Source organism: Nerophis ophidion, linkage group LG05 (assembly GCF_033978795.1).
Source record: "Nerophis ophidion isolate RoL-2023_Sa linkage group LG05, RoL_Noph_v1.0, whole genome shotgun sequence".
Classification (NCBI taxonomy): domain Eukaryota; kingdom Metazoa; phylum Chordata; class Actinopteri; order Syngnathiformes; family Syngnathidae; genus Nerophis; species Nerophis ophidion.
The window spans coordinates 25,442,320-25,462,516 of NC_084615.1; the positions used below are offsets into that span (position 1 = coordinate 25,442,320).

Sequence of the window (20,197 nt, forward strand, 5' to 3'; positions counted from 1 at the left end):
CCATGCACTGTGTGACTCTTCTATTACCCCCAATTCCAGCATGTCTTTTAATTCTTCCCAAACTACTTTGCGCTTGTGTTCGGGTAGCCTATACGGCCGAGACCTCACCGTTACACCTGGACTGGTCTGTATGTGATGCTGGGTGAGGGTCGTGCGGCCTGGCAGGGGGGAGAACACGTCAGCAAAATGTTGCTGTAAGATGGCCACGTCTGCTTTCTGTGACGACGTCAGATGATTATCACAGCGGAGAGGGAAGGGCCGGGAGGAGGGGGGAACTTCCGGCCCCAGCTCCTCGTTCTCCGCTATCGCCATCACCATCGAGACGGGCTCCGCTTCCCTCCAACCTTTTAGTAGGTTGAAGTGGTATATTTGTGTTGCCCTACCCCGGTCAGACCGCCTGACCTCGTAATCCACGTCACCTACTCGTCGTGTGACTACAAAGGTTCCTTTCCACTTGGCGAGTAATTTGGAGTTGGATGTTGGGAGTAACACAAGTACTTTCTCTCCCGGTGAAAATTGTCTAAGTTGCGCTCCCCTGTTATACAGGCGCTGTTGACGTTCTTGAGCTTGGAGCAAATTCTCACGTGACAAGTGCCCTAATGTGTGGAGTTTTGCTCTCAAGTCCATGACGTACTGAATTTCATTTTTACTGGGGCTTGGACCTTCCTCCCAGCTTTCTTTAACTAGGTCCAGTACTCCCCGCAGCTTCCTGCCGAACAATAGCTCAAATGGAGAAAATCCGGTTGAGGCCTGGGGAACCTCCCGCACTGCAAATAACAGGGGATCCAAACATTTATGCCAATTTGGTTTGTCCTCGTGTACGAACTTCCGGATCATGTATTTCAAAGTTCTACTCATCCGCTCCACCAACCCATCTGTCTGTGGGTGGTAAACGCTAGTCCGAATAGACTTGATCTCCAATAAACCGTACAGCTCCTTTAATGTGCGTGACATAAAGGACGTGCCCTGGTCAGTTAGAATCTCTTTCGGGATTCCAACTCGAGAGATAACTTGAAAATGTGCCTGCGCGACACTCTTTGCAGCGATGGAGCGCAGCAGCACTGCTTCGGGATAGTGCGTTGCATAATCCACAAGGACTAGCGCAAAGCGATATCCCTGGGTGCTTGGGTGAAATGGCCCGACGAGGTCCATGCCAATTCGCTTTAATGGGACCTCTATGAGGGGTAATGGCCGCAAAGGTGCTCTAGGTGTGGCCGCGGGGTTGACTGTTGACAGTCCGGGCAGGCCGCGCACCAACGGCGCACGTCTGCACGAATGCCCGGCCAATAGAACCGGGCCATTATCCGATTAAGTGTTTTATCATACCCTATGTGCCCGGCCATCAGGTTAAAATGTGCCGCCTGGAAAATCATTTCCCGACGGCTTTTTGGCACCAACAATTGGGTGATTTCCTCCCCTGTCTTAGTGTCACGGCCATGTATAATCTGTCCCTAATCAATGCAAAGTGAGGGAAATCCCGCGTTATTCCCGGGCGAACCCGCTGCCCATCAATCGAAATCACTTGGTCCCAGGTCTCGCGCAGAGTGTCATTTCGAGAGTGCTCGAGTGGAAAATCCTCCATGGGGCGCCATTGGGGCACCGGGGAAACCTCCTGCGAAGTCACCGCCGGCCCCCCTTCCCCCTCCCCCTCGGCAGCGTCGGATAATCTCGCGTCGCCGATGAGAACAGCGCGGGTTTCCCTTTTCCCTACCGTCCGTGAACGCACCCCTGCACACTGCTCTATTAACCCCTTAAACCCCGGCCAATTTGTTCCCAAGATTAAAGGGTGCGTCCGGCGCGAACTTACAGCCACCTTAACACTATGTTTTTTCCCTTTGAAAAAAATTTCCACCAGCACAATGGGGTACTCGTGAATATCCCCATACACACATTTAACCCGCACCCGTGTAACCTTTCTCAATGCCCCGGTTCGAACCAGATTCTGGTGGATCATGGACTGCTCGCTGCCCGAATCCACCATCGCCCGGTGTATACTCCCTTGTATCCTTACTGGTACATAGTACGTCTCTCCTGGTCCTGGGGAGGGCACCGAAGGGTTGGCAACCCGGATCACCTGCCCCACTTCCATCGCTGGACATTCTCGCTGCAGGTGTCCGAGCCGCCCACACCTCCAGCACGCCTGCCCAGGCATTCGAGGCGCAATTTGCGGGGGACACACAGCGTCGGCAGCGGCCTGTACCTGAGGGAGCGAAAGCACAGCAGGGTTGTTTTGAAGCCTTGGCCACGGCTCCCTCGGCCGGCTGCGCACGCCACCTGCGCGGCGCCGGGATTGGACGCTGCACTGCTTCCGCGGCCTTTTCTTATTTCCTCCTCTATCGGTGAACTGCCAGGTGATCCTCCGCCAACGCCACCGCTGCTGCCAAGTCCTGTGGACGTGGTAGCGGACCCACGCGGACGTCCGCACCGAGATCGCTTCCAAGAATTGTTCCAGTATTATCATCTCTATGACATTACCAACCTGTCCGAGTTGCAGCCATCGTGTCGCCGCGTCCCTCAGCTGCTGTCCCAGGGCGAACGACCGCTCCTCCTGTCCCAGCCGTAGTGCCCGGAAATGGCGCCTGTGATCCTCCTTCGATCCGCCCGTTCTGTCCAGCACCGCTCGTCTCACGTCCCGGTAATTCACCCAGGACGCTGGTGGCAAACTGAGCGCCGCCCGCTGCGCCTCTCCCGCCAGCAGCGGCAACAGCCTCACAGCCCACTCCTCCTCCGGCCACGCACATGCTCCTGCCGTGGCCTCAAATATGTCAATGAATGATAGTGGGTCCTCCGCTTCCGCCATCTGGTGCATCCCCACGGCCGCCAATGCTGGCTTAGCTGCCACGGGTACCACCGCTCCGGACCTTTCGCCCATCACTCGCAGTATTTGGCTCTGCTGCGCAATCTGCTCCTGCATCGCCTCCATTTGGCGATGGTTTGCCGTGGACACCTCTGCCAGAAGCTGCCCCAGCGCCGCTATTGGGTTCGGCGTTGACATTGTCTCCTTTTTTTTTTTTTTTCGTTGGGTGCCAGATGTAGAAGTCGCTATCTTGCGGTTCCAAAATTACACGTCAAGACCAAGCGTGTCGAGTTTACAAAGGGTTTTTTTTAATGATCACCACAATACAGTTTTTGTTTGGACTTTTCAGTCTCTCTCTCGGCTTCCTCTTTCTCCAGCACCCGGCCGCTCACTGTTAAAGACAGCAGATGATTAGTCCAACACGTACCACCTGTGCAATCTAATCATCTGTCAGCTGTGTCTCGCAGTCAGTACATGCCCCGCCCCTGTCTGATGGCGCTCTGTCTCAGCACCCTGGACAGCGGTGTTGACTTTCACTCCTGCAGTGCGCTAATCACAATCCCCTCCCACACTTCTCTTATTTCCTTATTTGAATTTGACTTTATTAAAAGTATTTATATTATTATTTGGTGCAGCCGGGCCGGAGCAGGAGGGGATAGAAATAGAAAAAAAGGAAGACAGAGGGGGACATTGTGGGGATAAGAGGGGGATTAGACAGAGAGACAAAAACAACAACAGCAAACACAACAATAACAACAAAAACAACAACAACAATAGAACAACACCAGAACATACGGTATGTACAAATATGATCGTAAAAGTGATAGCAAAGAAGCAGTTAGTGAAATAAATAATAATAAATAAATGACAATGAGCATTAGTCATGTTAGTCATGACTAATGCTCATTGTCATTAGTCATGCTCATTAGTCATGTTCCTTAAGCAAACAGTTAGGTGAGGAACAGACCTCTGTCGGCGCCATAATTCATGAATAGACAAAATACAAGTGTGGAGGGGGGCGTGGCCTGCGGACCTGCAGCAAAGCGGGGTGTGCCAGGAACAGCTTCGAGATCAGCGACAGGTCCCTCCTGGGCCTGGTTATCTAATCGCCTGTCGCTCTGTTAAAAGGCAGCAGCCGGTAGGAGAGAGTTGGTGGAGCTGGAGCGAGAGCAAGACAGACACAAAAAGACAATTGCTGGAAAGCAACCCGCTGAACTATTTGAAAAAATATAACAGTGTCGTAACCCTGATCGGGGCTTTTGTGTCTGGTGGTCGGAGGAACCCACTGGAGGGCAACCTCCACAACAAGATAACAGTCAACTGCCCTAATTCTGGCGCTCCACAGAAGATCTCACCTCATAATTAGGAGAAATATTGTAGACAAAAATTACAAAGACTGATCTGGTTAATGATCTCAAGGAAGTTGGGAGCACAGTCACCAAGAAAACCATTTGTACAACATTTTAACTCTAATGGATTGACTTTGAATGAACATCTGACAGACTCAGACTAGGCTTGGAGATTGTGATGTGGCCTGATGAAACCAAGACCACTTTGGCATCAACATGACGTAACGTGTTTAGTGTCAAAAATCCTGAATTTGAGCCTAACATTACCATCTACACCAGGGGTGCCCAAAGTGTGGACAGGGGCTAAAAAAATCGACCCGTCAAAGTGTGCCTTCCCAAAATGTTATACGTATTTATACTTTTTTAAGCTCACACAATCATTGATGGCATGTTCGCAAACGTAACAAGTTGCCATCTATCAAAATTAATGCTCGCCACTACCTTAAATAATGCTGTTATGGTAATAAAGTACCATATTTTTCGGACTTTAAAGGGGAAAATTATCACCAGACCTATGCAAGCGTCAATACATACCTTGATGTTGCAGAAAAAAGACCATGTATTTTTTTAACCGATTTCCGAACTCTAAATGGGTGAATTTTGGCAAATTAAACACCTTTCTGTTTATCGGTCTTTTAGCGATGACGCCAGAACGTGACGTCACCGAGGTAATACACCCGCCATTTTCATTTTCACATTACAAACACCGGGTCTCAGCTCCGTTATTTTCCGTTTTTTCGACTATTTTTGGGAATTTTGGAGACATTATGCCTCGTCGGTGTGTTGTTGAAGGGAGTAACAACACTAACAGGGAGGTATTCAAATTGCACCACTGGCAAGAAATTTTCCGCCAGACCCCATTGAATTTGCCAGAGTGTCTGCACATTTTACCGGCGATGCTAAGACAGACATGGCACAGAGATGTATGGATATCCTGCAGATGCATTTGCAACGATTAAGTCAACGAAATCACAAAAGTGAGTTTTGTTGATGATGTTGACCTTTGTGCTAATCAGACATTTTTGGTCGCAGCATGACTGCCAGCTAATCGATGCTAAATTTTGAAAAAAACTTCAAAAAATAAAACAAGCCACTGGGAACTGATTTTTATTGTTTTTAACCCTTTTCAAATTGTGATAATGTTCCCCTTTAAGGCGCACTTAAAAGCCTTTCGTTTTTTCTCAAAAATCGACAGCGCGCCTTATAACCCATCCATCCATCCATTTACTACCGCTCGTGGTAGAAAAGAGGGTGCTGGAGCCTATTTTAGCTGCATTCAGGCGGAAGGCGGTGTACACCCTTGACAAGTTGCCAACTCATCGCAGGGCCAACACAGATAGACAGACAACATTCACACACTAGAGGCAATTTAGTGTTGCCAATCAACCTATCCAAAGGTGCATGTTTTTTGGAGGAGGGAGGAAGCCGGAGTATCCGGAGGGAACACACACACTCACATGGAGAACATGCAAACTCCACACAGAAAAATCCTGATCCCGGGATTGAACTCAGGACCTTCGTTTTGTGAGGCACATGTACTAACCCCTGTACTGTGTGCTGCCCGACTTATAACACAGTGTGCCTAATGTACAGAAATATTTTCTGGTTGTGGATATCGACCTCAAAGCTATTTTATTTGGTACATGGTGTAATGATAAGTGTGACCAGTAGATAGTAGTCACATATAAGATATACGTGTAGACTGCAAGATGACGCCAATAAACAACACCACAACCTTAAATGTTCCATTGAGAATATAGAACATTACACACGGCGCTCAAAAGTCTGTCAAAATGTTGTAGTAGAACTTTGGTAAGCTATGACGCCGCACCGCTTGATGGATTGTCAACATACGAGTATTTCTATTGTGTTTATAAGGACCACAAAAAGGCACCTATTAGCAGACATTACCTGCCGTTTTGTTTCAGAATATTATGCAAAACCAACTTTTCCTGCCTTCTGGTACCTGCTGGTGTGTATTTGGGATTTGCATAAGTCCTGAAAATTTGTGCGGGTCCGCCATTGTAGTGTGACCCGTGGTCATAAGCGTCTTCTTTTTCTCTACCTTCTTATGTGGCCTTTATCTTCCACTGTTGCCATTTCTAATATAAAGTAGCGTAACGTTCTAACTTGTGTCTCGCTATGGAAGCGCTAAAACATGTGTAGTGGGTTTTAATTATTCACCCAAGGAACTTTATTTATTAGAGAGTTTGGGTCGGACAGTTCTACAAGTGTTACACGGATGAGCAGATGCTGCTCCGTTATGGATTTAAGTAAAGTTTGAATGTCATTAAAACAGCTAGCTCCATCTTTTGACACATCTTCCACTCCCATCCTTGCACGCTACACCGCTACAATAAAAATGACAGGGAGAAGATGTGTCACGTGAGCCACGTAAATAAAACCGCTCACAAAATGGCGCATCATGAAGCGACTGTCAGAAAGCAACTTGAAAATGGTCTGTAAAACATAATCTATGCAACATTTTGACCAAAGAACCACCATTACATGTTATGTAGACCACAAAGTACTAACTTATAGTGCTGCTGTATACTTTAAATTGCTGTATTTGTCCTACAACACACTGGCACGTTTTCATTTTGGCCCTTTGAGGCAAAACTTTGGGGCACCTCTGATCTACACTGTTAAATATAGAGTTGAAAACGTTCTGCTTTAGGATCCAATACTGATTTCTGTCAATCAAATACAAAAAATGTGTAACCATTACAGCTATAAGTGGATACATGCATACATACTTTTTTTTATTTTATTTTATTTTATTTTTATTTTGAATTTTTTTTAAACAAAATCAACATTAGGATCAAATACTTCCGGTTTAACTTCTAGTTTAGGTTGGTCACAATAAGTTAACACAATAACTTTTCACAATAAAGTTCTTGCAATTGAAGGTGTTTATTTATTCTGTGCAGTCATTTGATTGTCATACCCTTTCTCCTGCAGGCATTGTGGGTACAGTAAAGCGGATCAAGAGGGAGATGAAGAACTTTACTTCCAGTGTGAGTGCAAATGCATTTTTATTTTTTATTTTAATCGCATTACACCTGAATAAAATCTAGACATCTTTGAGCAAGAGTGAGACAGTTTTGCTGTAAGTGCTGCTTTGGGATTTTTTTTTTCTATCAGTTACTGTTTTTTAAGCACTGATACTCTACACCCTAATGATGCCACTAGAGACGTCACTGTAGACAGTTTCCAAAATTGGAGCAGAGATTATAGACAAAATAGGCAAACTGCTGAATGGGAGGGGAAAAAAAACAAAAAGCCATGCTGCTTCAGTGCTGCGGGTCCAATGTCTATTACTGCTAAAAGGTGTGGAATACCCTGTACTCATCGTCCTAACGCATTACAACACTGATTTACGGCAGCTTGTGCCTGAATTACCTGCATTTTACTCTCAGATGATGAAAGACTGAGCCTTGCAGGGTAAAAGATTGCATGCTTTTTTTTGTCAGGGGAAAACCTTTTGTCGCCATCTATCAGATTCACCGGCGTCTTTGATGGATTATGTAATTAATGGAAAGTGCTCGGGAATCTTAGCTGTCAGCTCAACACATTGATATATTTATCACTGTGTTTGGCTAAAATGTCATTGCAAGAAAAAATCACACATTTTCTGTGAAAAAATTCACATTGAAAATGAATTGAAAAGGTTTGCAATTGTCATAAGCGTCACGTTTATGAACAAATTTAAAACATTCCAACTTGAAAACATCACTCATTCACTCATCACTCATCCCCATTTTCCCATTGAAATAAATGCCATTTTCCCGCAATTTCCCAGCCAATTAAAACAGTACCAGCATCAAAACAGATGGAAAGATGTTCTATATCTCAATAATTGCCACCTTTTCAATAATCACACATTTTCTGCACACCAATTCATACGTGCCAACCCTCCCGATTTTCCCAGGAGACTCCTGAATTTCAGTGCCCTTCCCGAAAATCTCCCGGGGCAACAATTCTCCCGAATTTCTCCCGATTTCCACCCGGAAAACAATGTTGAGGGCGTACCTTTAGCGTCCTATACAACAGTGGTTCTCAGACTTTTTTCAGTGATGTACCCCCTGTGAACATTTTTTTAATTCAAGTACCCCCTAATCAGAAGCAAAGCATTTTTTGTTGAAAAAAATAGATAAAGAAGTAAAATATAGTACTATGTCATCAGTTTCTGATTCATTAAATTGTATAACAGTGCAACATATTGCTCATTTGTAGTGGTCTTTCTTTAACTACTTGGAAAAAAAGATATACAAATAACTAAAACCTTGTTGAAAAATAAACAAGTGATTCAATTAATAATAAAGGTTTCTACACATAAAAGTAATCATCAACTTAAAGTGCCCTCTTTGGGGATTGTAATAGAGATCCATCTGGATTCATGAACTTAATTCTAAACATTTCTTCACAAAAAAAGAAATATTTAACATCAATATTTATGGAACATGTCCACAAAAAAATCTAGCTGTCAACACTGAATATTGCATTGTTGCATTTCTTTTCACAGTTTAAGAACTTACATTCATATTTTTTTGAAGTATTATTCAATAAATATATTTATAAAGGATTTTTGAATTGTTGCTATTTTTAGAATATTAAAAAAAAAATCTCACGTACCCCTTGGCATACCTTCAAGTACCCCCAGAGGTACGCGTACCCCCATTTGAGAACCACTGCTCCACAACATGTCGTCAAGCCTGCTTTGCCTCCATACAAACAGCACAGTCACATAAAATATGCGGCTTTTACACACATAAATTAATGCAAGGCATACTTGATCAACAGCCTTACAGGTCACACAGAGGGTGGGCCCTATAAACACTGTTACAAATATATATAACACTGTTACAAATATGCGCCACACTGTGAATCCACACCAAACAAGAATAACAAACACATTTCAGGAGAACATCTGCACCGTAACACAACATAAACTCAACAGAACAAATACCCAGAAACCCTTGCAGCACTAACTTTTCCGAGACGCTACAATATACACCCCCAGCTACCACCAAAACCCCCATCTCCGATTCTTGGGGTCACGATTCGATAATATATCGATTTTTTTCGATTCGATTCTCGATTCAAAAACGATATTTGTCCGTTTCAAAACGATTCTGATTCATTCAATACATAGGATTTCATCAGGATTTACCCCAGTCTGCTGACATGCTAGCAGAGTAGTAGATGTTTCTTTTAAAATCTTTTATAATTGTAAAGGACAATGTTTTATCAACTGATTGCAATAATATACATTTGTTTTAACTATTAAACGAACCAAAAATATGACTTATTTTATCTTTGTGAAAACATTGGACACAGTATGTTGTCAAGCTTATGAGATGCGATGCAAGTGTAAGCCACTGTGACACTATTGTTCTTTTTTATTATTTTTATAAATGTCTAATGATAATGTCAGTGAGGGATTTTTAATCACTGCTATGCTGAAATTATAACTAATATTGATACTGTTGTTTATAATATTAATTTTTGTATCATTACTTTTGATTTGTTCTGTCTCGTGTTTGTCTCCTCTCAATTGCTGTTTATTGCAGTTCTGAGTGTTGCTGGGTCAGGTTTGGTTTTGGAATTGGATTGCATTGTTATGGTATTGCTGCGTAGTGGTTTGTTGGATTGATTAAAAAAAAAAAATGTTTTAATTAAAATAAAAAAAATCAATTTTAAAAAAATGAAAATCGATTCTGAATCGCACAATGTAAACGATTCGATTCGTATTCGAATCGATTTTTCCCCACACCCCTTATATATATATATATATATATATATATATATATATATATATATATATATATATATATATATATATATATGTATATATATACATATATGTATATATACATATATGTATATATATATATAAATATATGTGTATATACTCCTCTCTGAGCTGCTACCTTACCGTGGTAGAGGAGTTTGCGTGTCCCAATGATCCTAGGAGCTATGTTGTCTGGGGGTTTTCATGCCCCCTGGTAGGGTCTCCCAAGACAAACAGGTCCTAGGTGAGTGATCAGACAAAGAGCAGCTCAAAGACTTCTATGGAATTACAACGAAATGAACCCAGATTTCCCTCGCCCGGACGTGGGTCACCGGGGCCCCGCTCTGGAGCCAGGCCCGGAGTTGGGGCACGATGGCGAGCGCCTGGTGGTCGGGCCTGTTCCCATGGGGCCCGGCCGGGCACAGCCCGAAGAGGCAACGTGGGTCATCCCTCCAATGGGCTCACCACTCATAGGAGGGGCCATAGAGGTCGGGTGCATTGTGAGCTGGGCGGCAGCCGAAGGCAGGGCACTTGGCGGTCCGATCCTCGGCTACAGAAGCTAGCTCTTGGGACGTGGAACGTCACCTCACTGGGGGGGAAGGAGCCTGAGCTAGTGCGCGAGGTAGAGAAGTTCCGGCTGGATATAGTCGGACTCACCTCGACGCACAGCAAGGGCTCTGGAACCAGTTCTCTCGAGAGGGACTGGACCCTCTTCCACTCTGGCGTTGCCGGCAGTGAGAGGCGACGGGCTGGGGTGGCAATTCTGGTTGCCCCCCGGCTCAAAGCCTGTACGTTTGAGTTCAACCCAGTGGACGAGAGGGTAGCTTCCCTTCGCCTTCGGGTGGGGGGACGGGTCCTGACTGTTGTTTGTGCTTACGCACCAAACAGCAGTTCAGAATACCCACCCTTTTTGGGTACACTCGAGGGAGTACTAGAAAGTGCTCCTCCGGGTGATTCCCTTGTCCTACTGGGAGACTTCAACGCTCATGTTGGCAACGACAGTGAAACCTGGAGAGGCGTGATTGGGAAGAATGGTCGCCCGGATCTAAACCCGAGTGGTGTTTTGTTATTGGACTTTTGTGCTCGTCACAGTTTGTCCATAACAAACACCATGTTCAAACATAAGGGTGTCCATATGTGCACTTGGCACCAGGACACCCTAGGCCGCAGTTCCATGATCGACTTTGTAGTTGTGTCATCGGATTTGCGGCCTTATGTTTTGGACACTCGGGTGAAGAGAGGGGCGGAGCTTTCTACCGATCACCACCTGGTGGTGAGTTGGCTGCGATGGTGGGGGAGGATGCCGGACAGACCTGGCAGGCCCAAGCGCATTGTGAGGGTCTGCTGGGAACGTCTGGCAGAGTCTCCTGTCAGAGAGAGTTTCAATTCACACCTCCGGGAGAACTTTGAACATGTCACGAGGGAGGTGCGGGACATTGAGTCCGAGTGGACCATGTTCCGCACCTCTATTGTCGAGGCGGCAGATCGGAGCTGTGGCCGCAAGGTTGTTGGTGCCTGTCGTGGCGGTAATCCCAGAACCCGTTGGTGGACACCAGCAGTGAGGGATGCCGTCAAGCTGAAGAAGGTGTTATGTTTGACTAAAAGGGAGGTGACGGCAAACGAACACCAGGTGGCAGTATCTCCAAAGATTTATTATATATAGTAAATATATACATAAATCTGTAGTACTACTACTAATAATAATAATACTAATACTGCTAATGAATAAACCAAGGAAATGAAGTCTGATCAAAACTCAAGTGTGTATGGTGTAAGGCTATGTGTGTAGATTAGCTGGAGGATGTCTTACCAAAATGTTGACGGAAGTGAAGTAACGCGGAAGTCCGTGGGAAAACGTGTCCAAGCGGGAGGTCGAGAATCCAAAAGGCAGTCCGGGGGGCAAGGGGAACAACAGGGGATCCAGGAGAAACACGGGAAGAGCTGCGGGAAGACAACAAGAGCATCAGACAACAGAAACACGGAAGTCGCAGGGGAAGAGCGAGTACGTGGGATGGAAGCCAGACAAAGGATGCTTACTCAGGTACAGATGGCTATAATCCGGCCAGTGATGGCAGGTTGTCCAGGTCTATAAAGGCAGCTCCGTCATTACCATCAGGTGTGAAGTTTGCAGGTGACTGATTGCAGCTGGCAGCTGCTGCAGGGCGGGGACGCGCGCGGCTCGTTCCTGGATGTGTGCGCCCGTGGGCGTGCCCCGAGTGGCGCACAGATGGACGAGCGGCGCTGGCAGGGGTCTGAACCGTAACAGTACCCCCCTTCTTATGGACAGCTTCCAGATGTCCCACAGGTCGAAACACCAAGAGCACAGGAACAAAAGTCAAGGGAGGGCGGAGGGGCGAACTGGTGGTGGGTCGCCAGCCCAAGTGTCCCCGAATCCACCGGGGACGAGTCTGGTGGCGACGGCGAGTAGAATGCAGCTGACGCCGGCGAGGCGGGCAACCAAGTAACGGGCACCATCTTGGAAGTCGTGGAGGCGGACGCGAGTGACGCCATGGTGCGTCTCGCCAGAAACGAGGAGGTGATGTCTGAAGCGTAGAGGCATAGGAAGACGGCGGCGTGAAGGCAGCGGACGTCATCTGCGGCGTGGAAGCAGCAGACGTCAAAGCCAAAGACGAGGAGGGCAGCTGAGGAGCTGGCCGATGTACTGAAGTCGGCGCTACAGGCCGAGGGGCAGAGGTCGAGGCCAGCCTGGGAGCTGGTGGAAACGAGGGGTTCAGCCTTGGGGCTGGCACTAGTTCGGGTGCTAGCTCAGGGACTGCCGTTAGCTCGGAGGCTAGCTCGGAGACTACCGCTAGCTCGGGTACTGCTGCTAGCTCGGGTACTGCCGCTAGCTCGGAGGCTAGCTCGGGGACTGTCGCTAGCTCGGGGGCTAACTGTGGGGCTGGTGCTAACTCAGGGGCTAGCTCGGGGACAGACGCTAGCTCGGAGGCTAGCTGTGGGGCTGGTGCTAGTTCGGGCGCTAACCTGGGGACTGGTGCCAGCTCAGAGGCTAGTCTGGGGACTGGAGCTAGCTCGGTCGCTAGCCAGGGAACTGGTGGCTGTGGCTGAGAAAAGCGGAAGACAGGTGGAATTAGTTTGGCAGGGGGTAGCCTGTCTGGGTGCCACTGCGCCGCCACACCAGCACAGCCACCAGTACTATCCCCCCCCTCCAAAATTGGATGCCAGACGCTTCCTGCAGACTGAGGAACAGTCTCTAAGGGTGGGAAGAGGGTGTCCAGGCGACGAGAAAATTCCTCTTTGCTAATATTGCTACTGAACATCCCCTTCCAAGACATGTTGACGGGACAAGACAAATCCTCCCGTGTGGAGCAAAAAAGAAAAAAGAAAAAGACAGTGAATGGGAGAAGAGGAGGAGAAAGAAAAAAAATTCAGGGGGGGCTGAACGAAAGTCACTGGGGCAGGGCTAAGGTACTCGGCCGTCAGGTCCCTAATCAATTGGCCGGATTATACTGTTATGTTTGACTAAAAGGGAGGTGACGGCAAACGAACACCAGGTGGCAGTATCTCCAAAGATTTATTATATATAGTAAATATATACATAAATCTGTAGTACTACTACTAATAATAATAATACTAATACTGCTAATGAATAAACCAAGGAAATGAAGTCTGATCAAAACTCAAGTGTGTATGGTGTAAGGCTATGTGTGTAGATTAGCTGGAGGATGTCTTACCAAAATGTTGACGGAAGTGAAGTAACGCGGAAGTCCGTGGGAAAACGTGTCCAAGCGGGAGGTCGAGAATCCAAAAGGCAGTCCGGGGGGCAAGGGGAACAACAGGGGATCCAGGAGAAACACGGGAAGAGCTGCGGGAAGACAACAAGAGCATCAGACAACAGAAACACGGAAGTCGCAGGGGAAGAGCGAGTACGTGGGATGGAAGCCAGACAAAGGATGCTTACTCAGGTACAGATGGCTATAATCCGGCCAGTGATGGCAGGTTGTCCAGGTCTATAAAGGCAGCTCCGTCATTACCATCAGGTGTGAAGTTTGCAGGTGACTGATTGCAGCTGGCAGCTGCTGCAGGGCGGGGACGCGCGCGGCTCGTTCCTGGATGTGTGCGCCCGTGGGCGTGCCCCGAGTGGCGCACAGATGGACGAGCGGCGCTGGCAGGGGTCTGAACCGTAACAGAAGGAGTCCTATCGGGTTCTTTTGGCTCATAGGACTCCGGAGGCAGTGGACGGGTACCGACGGGCCAAGCGATGTGCAGCTTTAGCGGTCGCGGAGGCAAAAACTCGGACATGGGAAGAGTTCGGGGAAGCCATGGAAAACGACTTCCGGACGGCTTCGAAGCGATTCTGGACCACCATACGGCGCCTCAGGAAGGGGAAGCAGTGCACTATCAACACCGTGTATGGTGCGGATGGTGTTCTGCTGACTTCGACTGCGGATGTTGTGGATCGGTGGAGGGAATACTTCGAAGACCTCCTCAATCCCACCAACACGTCTTTCTTTGAGGAAGCGGTGCCTGGGGAATCTGTAGTGGACTCTCCTATTTCTGGGGCTGAGGTCGCTGAGGTAGTTAAAAAGCTCCTCGGCGGCAAGGCCCCGGGGGTGGATGAGATCCGCCCGGAGTTCCTTAAGGCTCTGGATGCTGTGGGGCTGTCTTGGTTGACAAGACTCTGCAGCATCGCGTGGACATCGGGGGCAGTACCTCTGGATTGGCAGACCGGGGTGGTGGTCCCTCTCTTTAAGAAGGGGGACCGGAGGGTGTGTTCCAACTATCGTGGGATCACACTCCTCAGCCTTCCCGGTAAGGTTTATTCAGGTGTACTGGAGAGGAGGCTTCGCCGGATAGTCGAACCTCGGATTCAGGAGGAACAGTGTGGTTTTCGTCCTGGTCGTGGAACTGTGGACCAGCTCTATACTCTCGGCAGGGTTCTTGAGGGTGCATGGGAGTTTGCCCAACCAGTCTACATGTGCTTTGTGGACTTGGAGAAGGCATTCGACCGTGTCCCTCGGGAAGTCCTGTGGGGAGTGCTCAGAGAGTATGGGGTAACGGAATGTCTTATTGTGGCAGTCCGCTCCCTGTATGATCAGTGTCAGAGCTTGGTCCGCATTGCTGGCAGTAAGTCGGACACGTTTCCAGTGAAGGTTGGACTCCGCCAAGGCTGTCCTTTGTCACCGATTCTGTTCATAACTTTTATGGACAGAATTTCTAGGCGCAGCCAAGGCGTTGAGGGGTTCCGGTTTGGTGGCCACGGGATTAGGTCTCTGCTTTTTGCAGATGATGTAGTCCTGATGGCTTCATCTGGCCGGGATCTTCAGCTCTCACTGGATCGGTTCGCAGCCGAGTGTGAAGCGACCGGAATGAGAATCAGCACCTCCAAGTCCGAGTCCATGGTCCTCGCCCGGAAAAGGGTGGAGTGCCATCTCTGGGTTGGGGAGGAGACCCTGCCCCAAGTGGAGGAGTTCAAGTACCTAGGAGTCTTGTTCACGAGTGGGGGAAGAGTGGATCGTGAGATCGACAGGCGGATCGGTGCGGCGTCTTCAGTAATGCGGACGTTGTATCGATCCGTTGTGGTGAAGAAGGAGCTGAGCCGGAAGGCAAAGCTCTCAATTTACCGGTCGATCTACGTTCCCATCCTCACCTATGGTCATGAGCTTTGGGTCATGACCGAAAGGATAAGATCACGGGTACAAGCGGCCGAAATGAGTTTCCTCCGCCGGGTGGCGGGGCTCTCCCTTAGAGATAGGGTGAGAAGCTCTGCCATCCGGGAGGAGCTCAACGTAAAGCCGCTGCTCCTCCACATCGAGAGGAGCCAGATGAGGTGGTTCGGGCATCTGGTCAGGATGCCACCCGAACGCCTCCCTAGGGATGTGTTTAGGGCACGTCCAGCTGGTAGGAGGCCACGGGGAAGACCCAGGACACGTTGGAAAGACTATGTCTCCCGGCTGGCCTGGGAACGCCTCGGGATCCCCCGGGAAGAGCTAGACGAAGTGGCTGGCGATAGGGAAGTCTGGGCTTCCCTGCTTAGGCTGCTGCCCCCGCGACCCGACCTCGGATAAGCGGAAGATGATGGATGGATGGATATATGTGTATATATACATTTATGTATATATATACATATATGTATATATATACATATATATATATATATATATATGTATATATATATATATATGTATATATATACATATATGTATATATATATATATATATATATATATATATATATAAAATAAATACTTGAATTTCAGTGTTCATTTATTTACACATATACACACACATAACACTCCTACTCATTGTTGTATTTGAAAGTGCAATGCTTTGCAGCCAGTAACACAGCCTTTGAAGGGTCATAGGTATGGGCAGCATCTGTGACATTTAATTTGCAGGAAAGGAGTCAGTTTTGGGTTGAATTGTCCATCCTCGTTCTATTCTCTGTCACTCGTCGTCGCCATGACTTTCTCTTCTTCGTTCTTCTACTTCCTCTCCTTCTTGTTGTGTGTACAGTTGTGTACTCTCCAAAAGCCGTAGATGTTATAACGTGACTGGGCCGGCACGCTGTTTATATGAAGGAAAAGCGGACCTGGAGGGGGCGTTCTTTAAGCCCAGCTGGAAATCGAGAGAAATTCGGGAGAATGGTTATCCCGGGAGAGGCCCTAAGATTCGGGAGTCTCCCGGAAAATTCGGGAGGGTTGGCAGTATAGATGAGCATACCAAACACTAATGAGATGCAGGTTAGACCAGTCTGCACCCATGGCATACAAAACGCAAACCCAGTGGTGCTCAAAACGGGAACTGAGGGAGTCAAAAACTAAACAACACTAGTCCGGGCCACGGATCATGACAACTTTGGCTCTGATTCTGAATTTCAATCCACATGGCCAACCGTGACTTTCCCAAAATCAACATGTTTTGGATTAGCGAAACCAACGTGGCAAAAAAAAATCTTCAAATTGAAGAAATCACTGAAGATTGGTAGGCAAGATCATAGAACTGGTCCTGGATGTTTGGCAAAGTCCTTCTATCCATTTTTTACCGTTTATTATATTAACATGACTTGACAATAACTGCTGACTACATTGCATATTTGTGTCAATCATTTGTTGTGAATATTATATCCCTGTCATGAGCTTGCTGGTTTGCATTGGGCATAATATTGTGTAATGGTAATCCTCTTATTTCTGTTTAGTTAAATTTCCAGGCACCAAAACATATATTGACCCTGAAACCTATGAGGATCCAAATAGAGCTGTCCATCAATTCGCCAAGGAGCTGGATGTGTCCTGCATTAAAATTGAGCGAGTTGTCAGAGCAGGTAAGCCCCCCTGATACCTCCCTCGAATGTCAGCTCTTTCTCTTTAGTCCCTGTACTCCCATCCATCACAATGACAGCCAAATATTCACAACTTGAATGCAGCACACAGCTTTACACATTATATATTGATATACAATTGTGAAGCAGGGGAAAAGTTCATTGGAATTAATTTGTGGGCTGCAGGCGATTGCTGCAGCTGAAAAATTGCTGCCACATTAGTTTTGCAGAGGTGGTCAATGCGAGTGTCTGTGCATTTTCAGTGAGTCTTTATATAGGTCTTATCCTCCCCTGAGAATAAGAAGATGCTGCACTCCAATTTGTATTCCACTGCACAGGCAGCTGCTTTATCTCAATACACTGTACACTAATGCACGTGTTATTGTGAAGAGCTTGAGCCTTACCTTCAACTGCAATAACCTTTTTGTGCATACAGGGGAGTTCGAGGAGCTGTGCAGTGGGCGAATAACTTTACCTGGAATACAGGACGCTTCGGTGGCCATTAAAACATTAAAAATGGGCTACACCGAGAAGCAGAAACGAGACTTCCTCTGCGAAGCCAGCATTATGGCACAGTTTGACCATCCCAATGTTTTGCATCTTGAGGGAGTAGTGACAAGAGGTAATCACACTCAAGGAGACATACTGTGGGCCTGAATATTTATAGTAAGTTTATTGTAGCAAAGGAACCTAATGAAACAAATCCTGAATGAAGGTTATAATTGTACAAAACCACTTTCCATTTGAGTTGGGAAATTGTGTTTGACAGAATACAATGATTTGCAAATCCTTTTCAACCCATATTCAATTGAATGCACTACAGAGAGAAGATATTTGATGTTTAAACTTGATTTTTTTTTTTTGCAAATAATTAACTTTGAATTTCATGGCTGCAACACATGCCAAAGTAGTAAGGAAAGGGCATGTTCACCACTTTGTTACATCACCTTTTTTTTTAACAACACTCAATAAAGTAATTGTTGAAGCTTTGAAAGTGGAATTCTTTTTCATTCTTGTTTTATGTAGAGCTTCAGTCGTTCAACAGTCTTCGCTGTCGTATTTTACGCTTCATAATGCACCACACATTTTCCATGGGATACAGTTCTGGACTGCAGGCGGGCCAGGAAAGTACCCACACTCTTTTTTTACGAAGCCACGCTGTTGTAACACGTGCTGAATGTGGCTTGGCATTGTCTTGCTGAAATAAGCAGGGGCGTCCATGAAAAAGACGACGCTTAGATGGCAGCATATGTTGTTCCAAAACCTGTATGTACCTTTCAGCATTAATGGTGCCTACACAGATGTGTAAGTTGCCCATGCCTTGGGCACTAATGCACCCCCGTACCATCACAGAAGCTGGCTTTTGAACTTTGCGTCGATAACAGTCTGGATGGTTTGCTTCCCCTTTGGTCCGGATAACACGATGTCGAATATTTCCAAAAACAATTTGAAGTGTGGACTCGTCAGACAACAGAACACTTTTGCACTTTGCATCAGTCCATCTGAGATGATCTCGGGCCCAGAGAAGCCGGCGGCGTTTCTGGATGTTGTTGATAAATGTATTTCTCTTTGCATAATAGAGCTTTAACTTGCACTTACAGATTTAGCGACCAACTGTATTTAGTGACAGTGTTTTTTTTTAAGTGTTCCTGAGGCCACGTGATATCCTTTAGAGATTGATGTCGGTGTTTGATACAGTGCCGTCTGAGGGATCGAAGGTCACGGTCATTCAATGTTGGTTTCCGGCCATGCCGCTTACGTGGAGTGATTTCTCCAGATTCTCTGAACCTTTTGATGATATTATGGACCGTAGATGTTGAAATCCCTACATTTCTTGCAATTGCACTTTGAGAAAAGTTGTTCTTAAACTGTTTGACTATTTGCTCACGCAGTTGTGGACAAAGGGGTGTACCTCGCCCCATCCTTTCTTGTGAAAGACTGAGCAGCATTTTTTGGGAAGCTGTTTTTAAACCCAATCATGGCACCCACCTGTTCCCTATTAGCCTGCACACCTGTGGGATGTTCCAAATAGGTGTTTAATGTGCATTCCTCAACTTTATCAGTATTCATTGCCACCTTTCCCAACTTCTTTGTCACGTGTTGCTGGCATCAAATTCTAAAGTTAATGATTATTTGTGCACAAAAAAATGTTTATGAGTTTGAACATCAAATATGTTGTCTTTGTAGCATATTCAACTGAATATGAGTTGAAAATTATTTGCAAATCATTGTATTCCGTTTGTATTTACACAATTTCCCAACTCATATGGAAACGGAGTTTACATTTGTATTGTAAAAAAATAAGAATTTGATCCCAAAGTACTTGTTGGCAAGCACAGTGGTCAGATGTTTCTTGCAGTTGGTCACCAAGGTTGCTCATGTCTGAGAAAGAATGTTGGTCCACTTTTTTTTTACAGATATTCTCAAATCCAGGATTAAGGTCCGATGACTAATCAGGCCGCCCCAAGATTGTAATGATTTTTCTTTTTGAGCAATTCTTTTGTTTGCTGGGCAGGATTTTTTGGGTCAATGTCATGCTGAAAGACCCATCATAGTTCTGAGTAGTGTTGTCCCGATACTTTGGTACCGGTTCCAATAAAATGTATTTCAATACTTTTCGGTACTTTTCGATACTTTTCTAAATAAAGGGGACATCGAAAAATGACATTATATGCTTTATTTTATCCCAAAAAAATGTACGGTACATTAAACATATTTTTCTTATTGCAACTTTGTCCTTGAATAAAATAGTGAACATACAAGAAAACTTGTCTTTTCGTAGTAAGTAAGCAAACAAAGGCTCCTAATTAGTCTGCTGATATATGCAGTAACATATTGTGTCATTTATCATTCTATTATTTTGTCAACATTAAAAAGGACAAGCTGTAACTGTATTATTAATCTACTTGTTCATTTACTGTTAATATCTGCTTCATGAGAGAAAATCTCCTGACGATTGAGGGAACCCCTCATGAAAC

At 46.2% G+C, this 20,197-nt stretch overlaps 1 protein-coding gene and 1 long non-coding RNA gene across 5 annotated transcripts in view; one reads left to right on the plus strand and one right to left on the minus strand.

The window, feature by feature from the left end:
• Positions 1-20,197, plus strand: part of epha7 (eph receptor A7) — a 258,157-nt gene that overhangs the window by 199,733 nt on the left and 38,227 nt on the right. For 3 of the 4 annotated variants that reach the window (XM_061900384.1, XM_061900386.1, XM_061900387.1), the window contains 3 exons: positions 7,108-7,163; positions 17,097-17,222; positions 17,656-17,841. In XM_061900384.1, the coding sequence (XP_061756368.1) occupies positions 7,108-7,163; positions 17,097-17,222; positions 17,656-17,841 (368 nt within the window). The remainder of the gene's footprint in view (positions 1-7,107; positions 7,164-17,096; positions 17,223-17,655; positions 17,842-20,197) is intronic. The other variant, XM_061900385.1, reaches the window with a different exon arrangement.
• LOC133552852 (uncharacterized) lies at positions 11,746-14,080 on the minus strand. Its single transcript, XR_009806779.1, has 3 exons — positions 13,860-14,080; positions 13,633-13,763; positions 11,746-11,881 (listed from the first exon to the last, which is right to left on the minus strand). It is a non-coding gene; the product is annotated as an uncharacterized LOC133552852 (long non-coding RNA).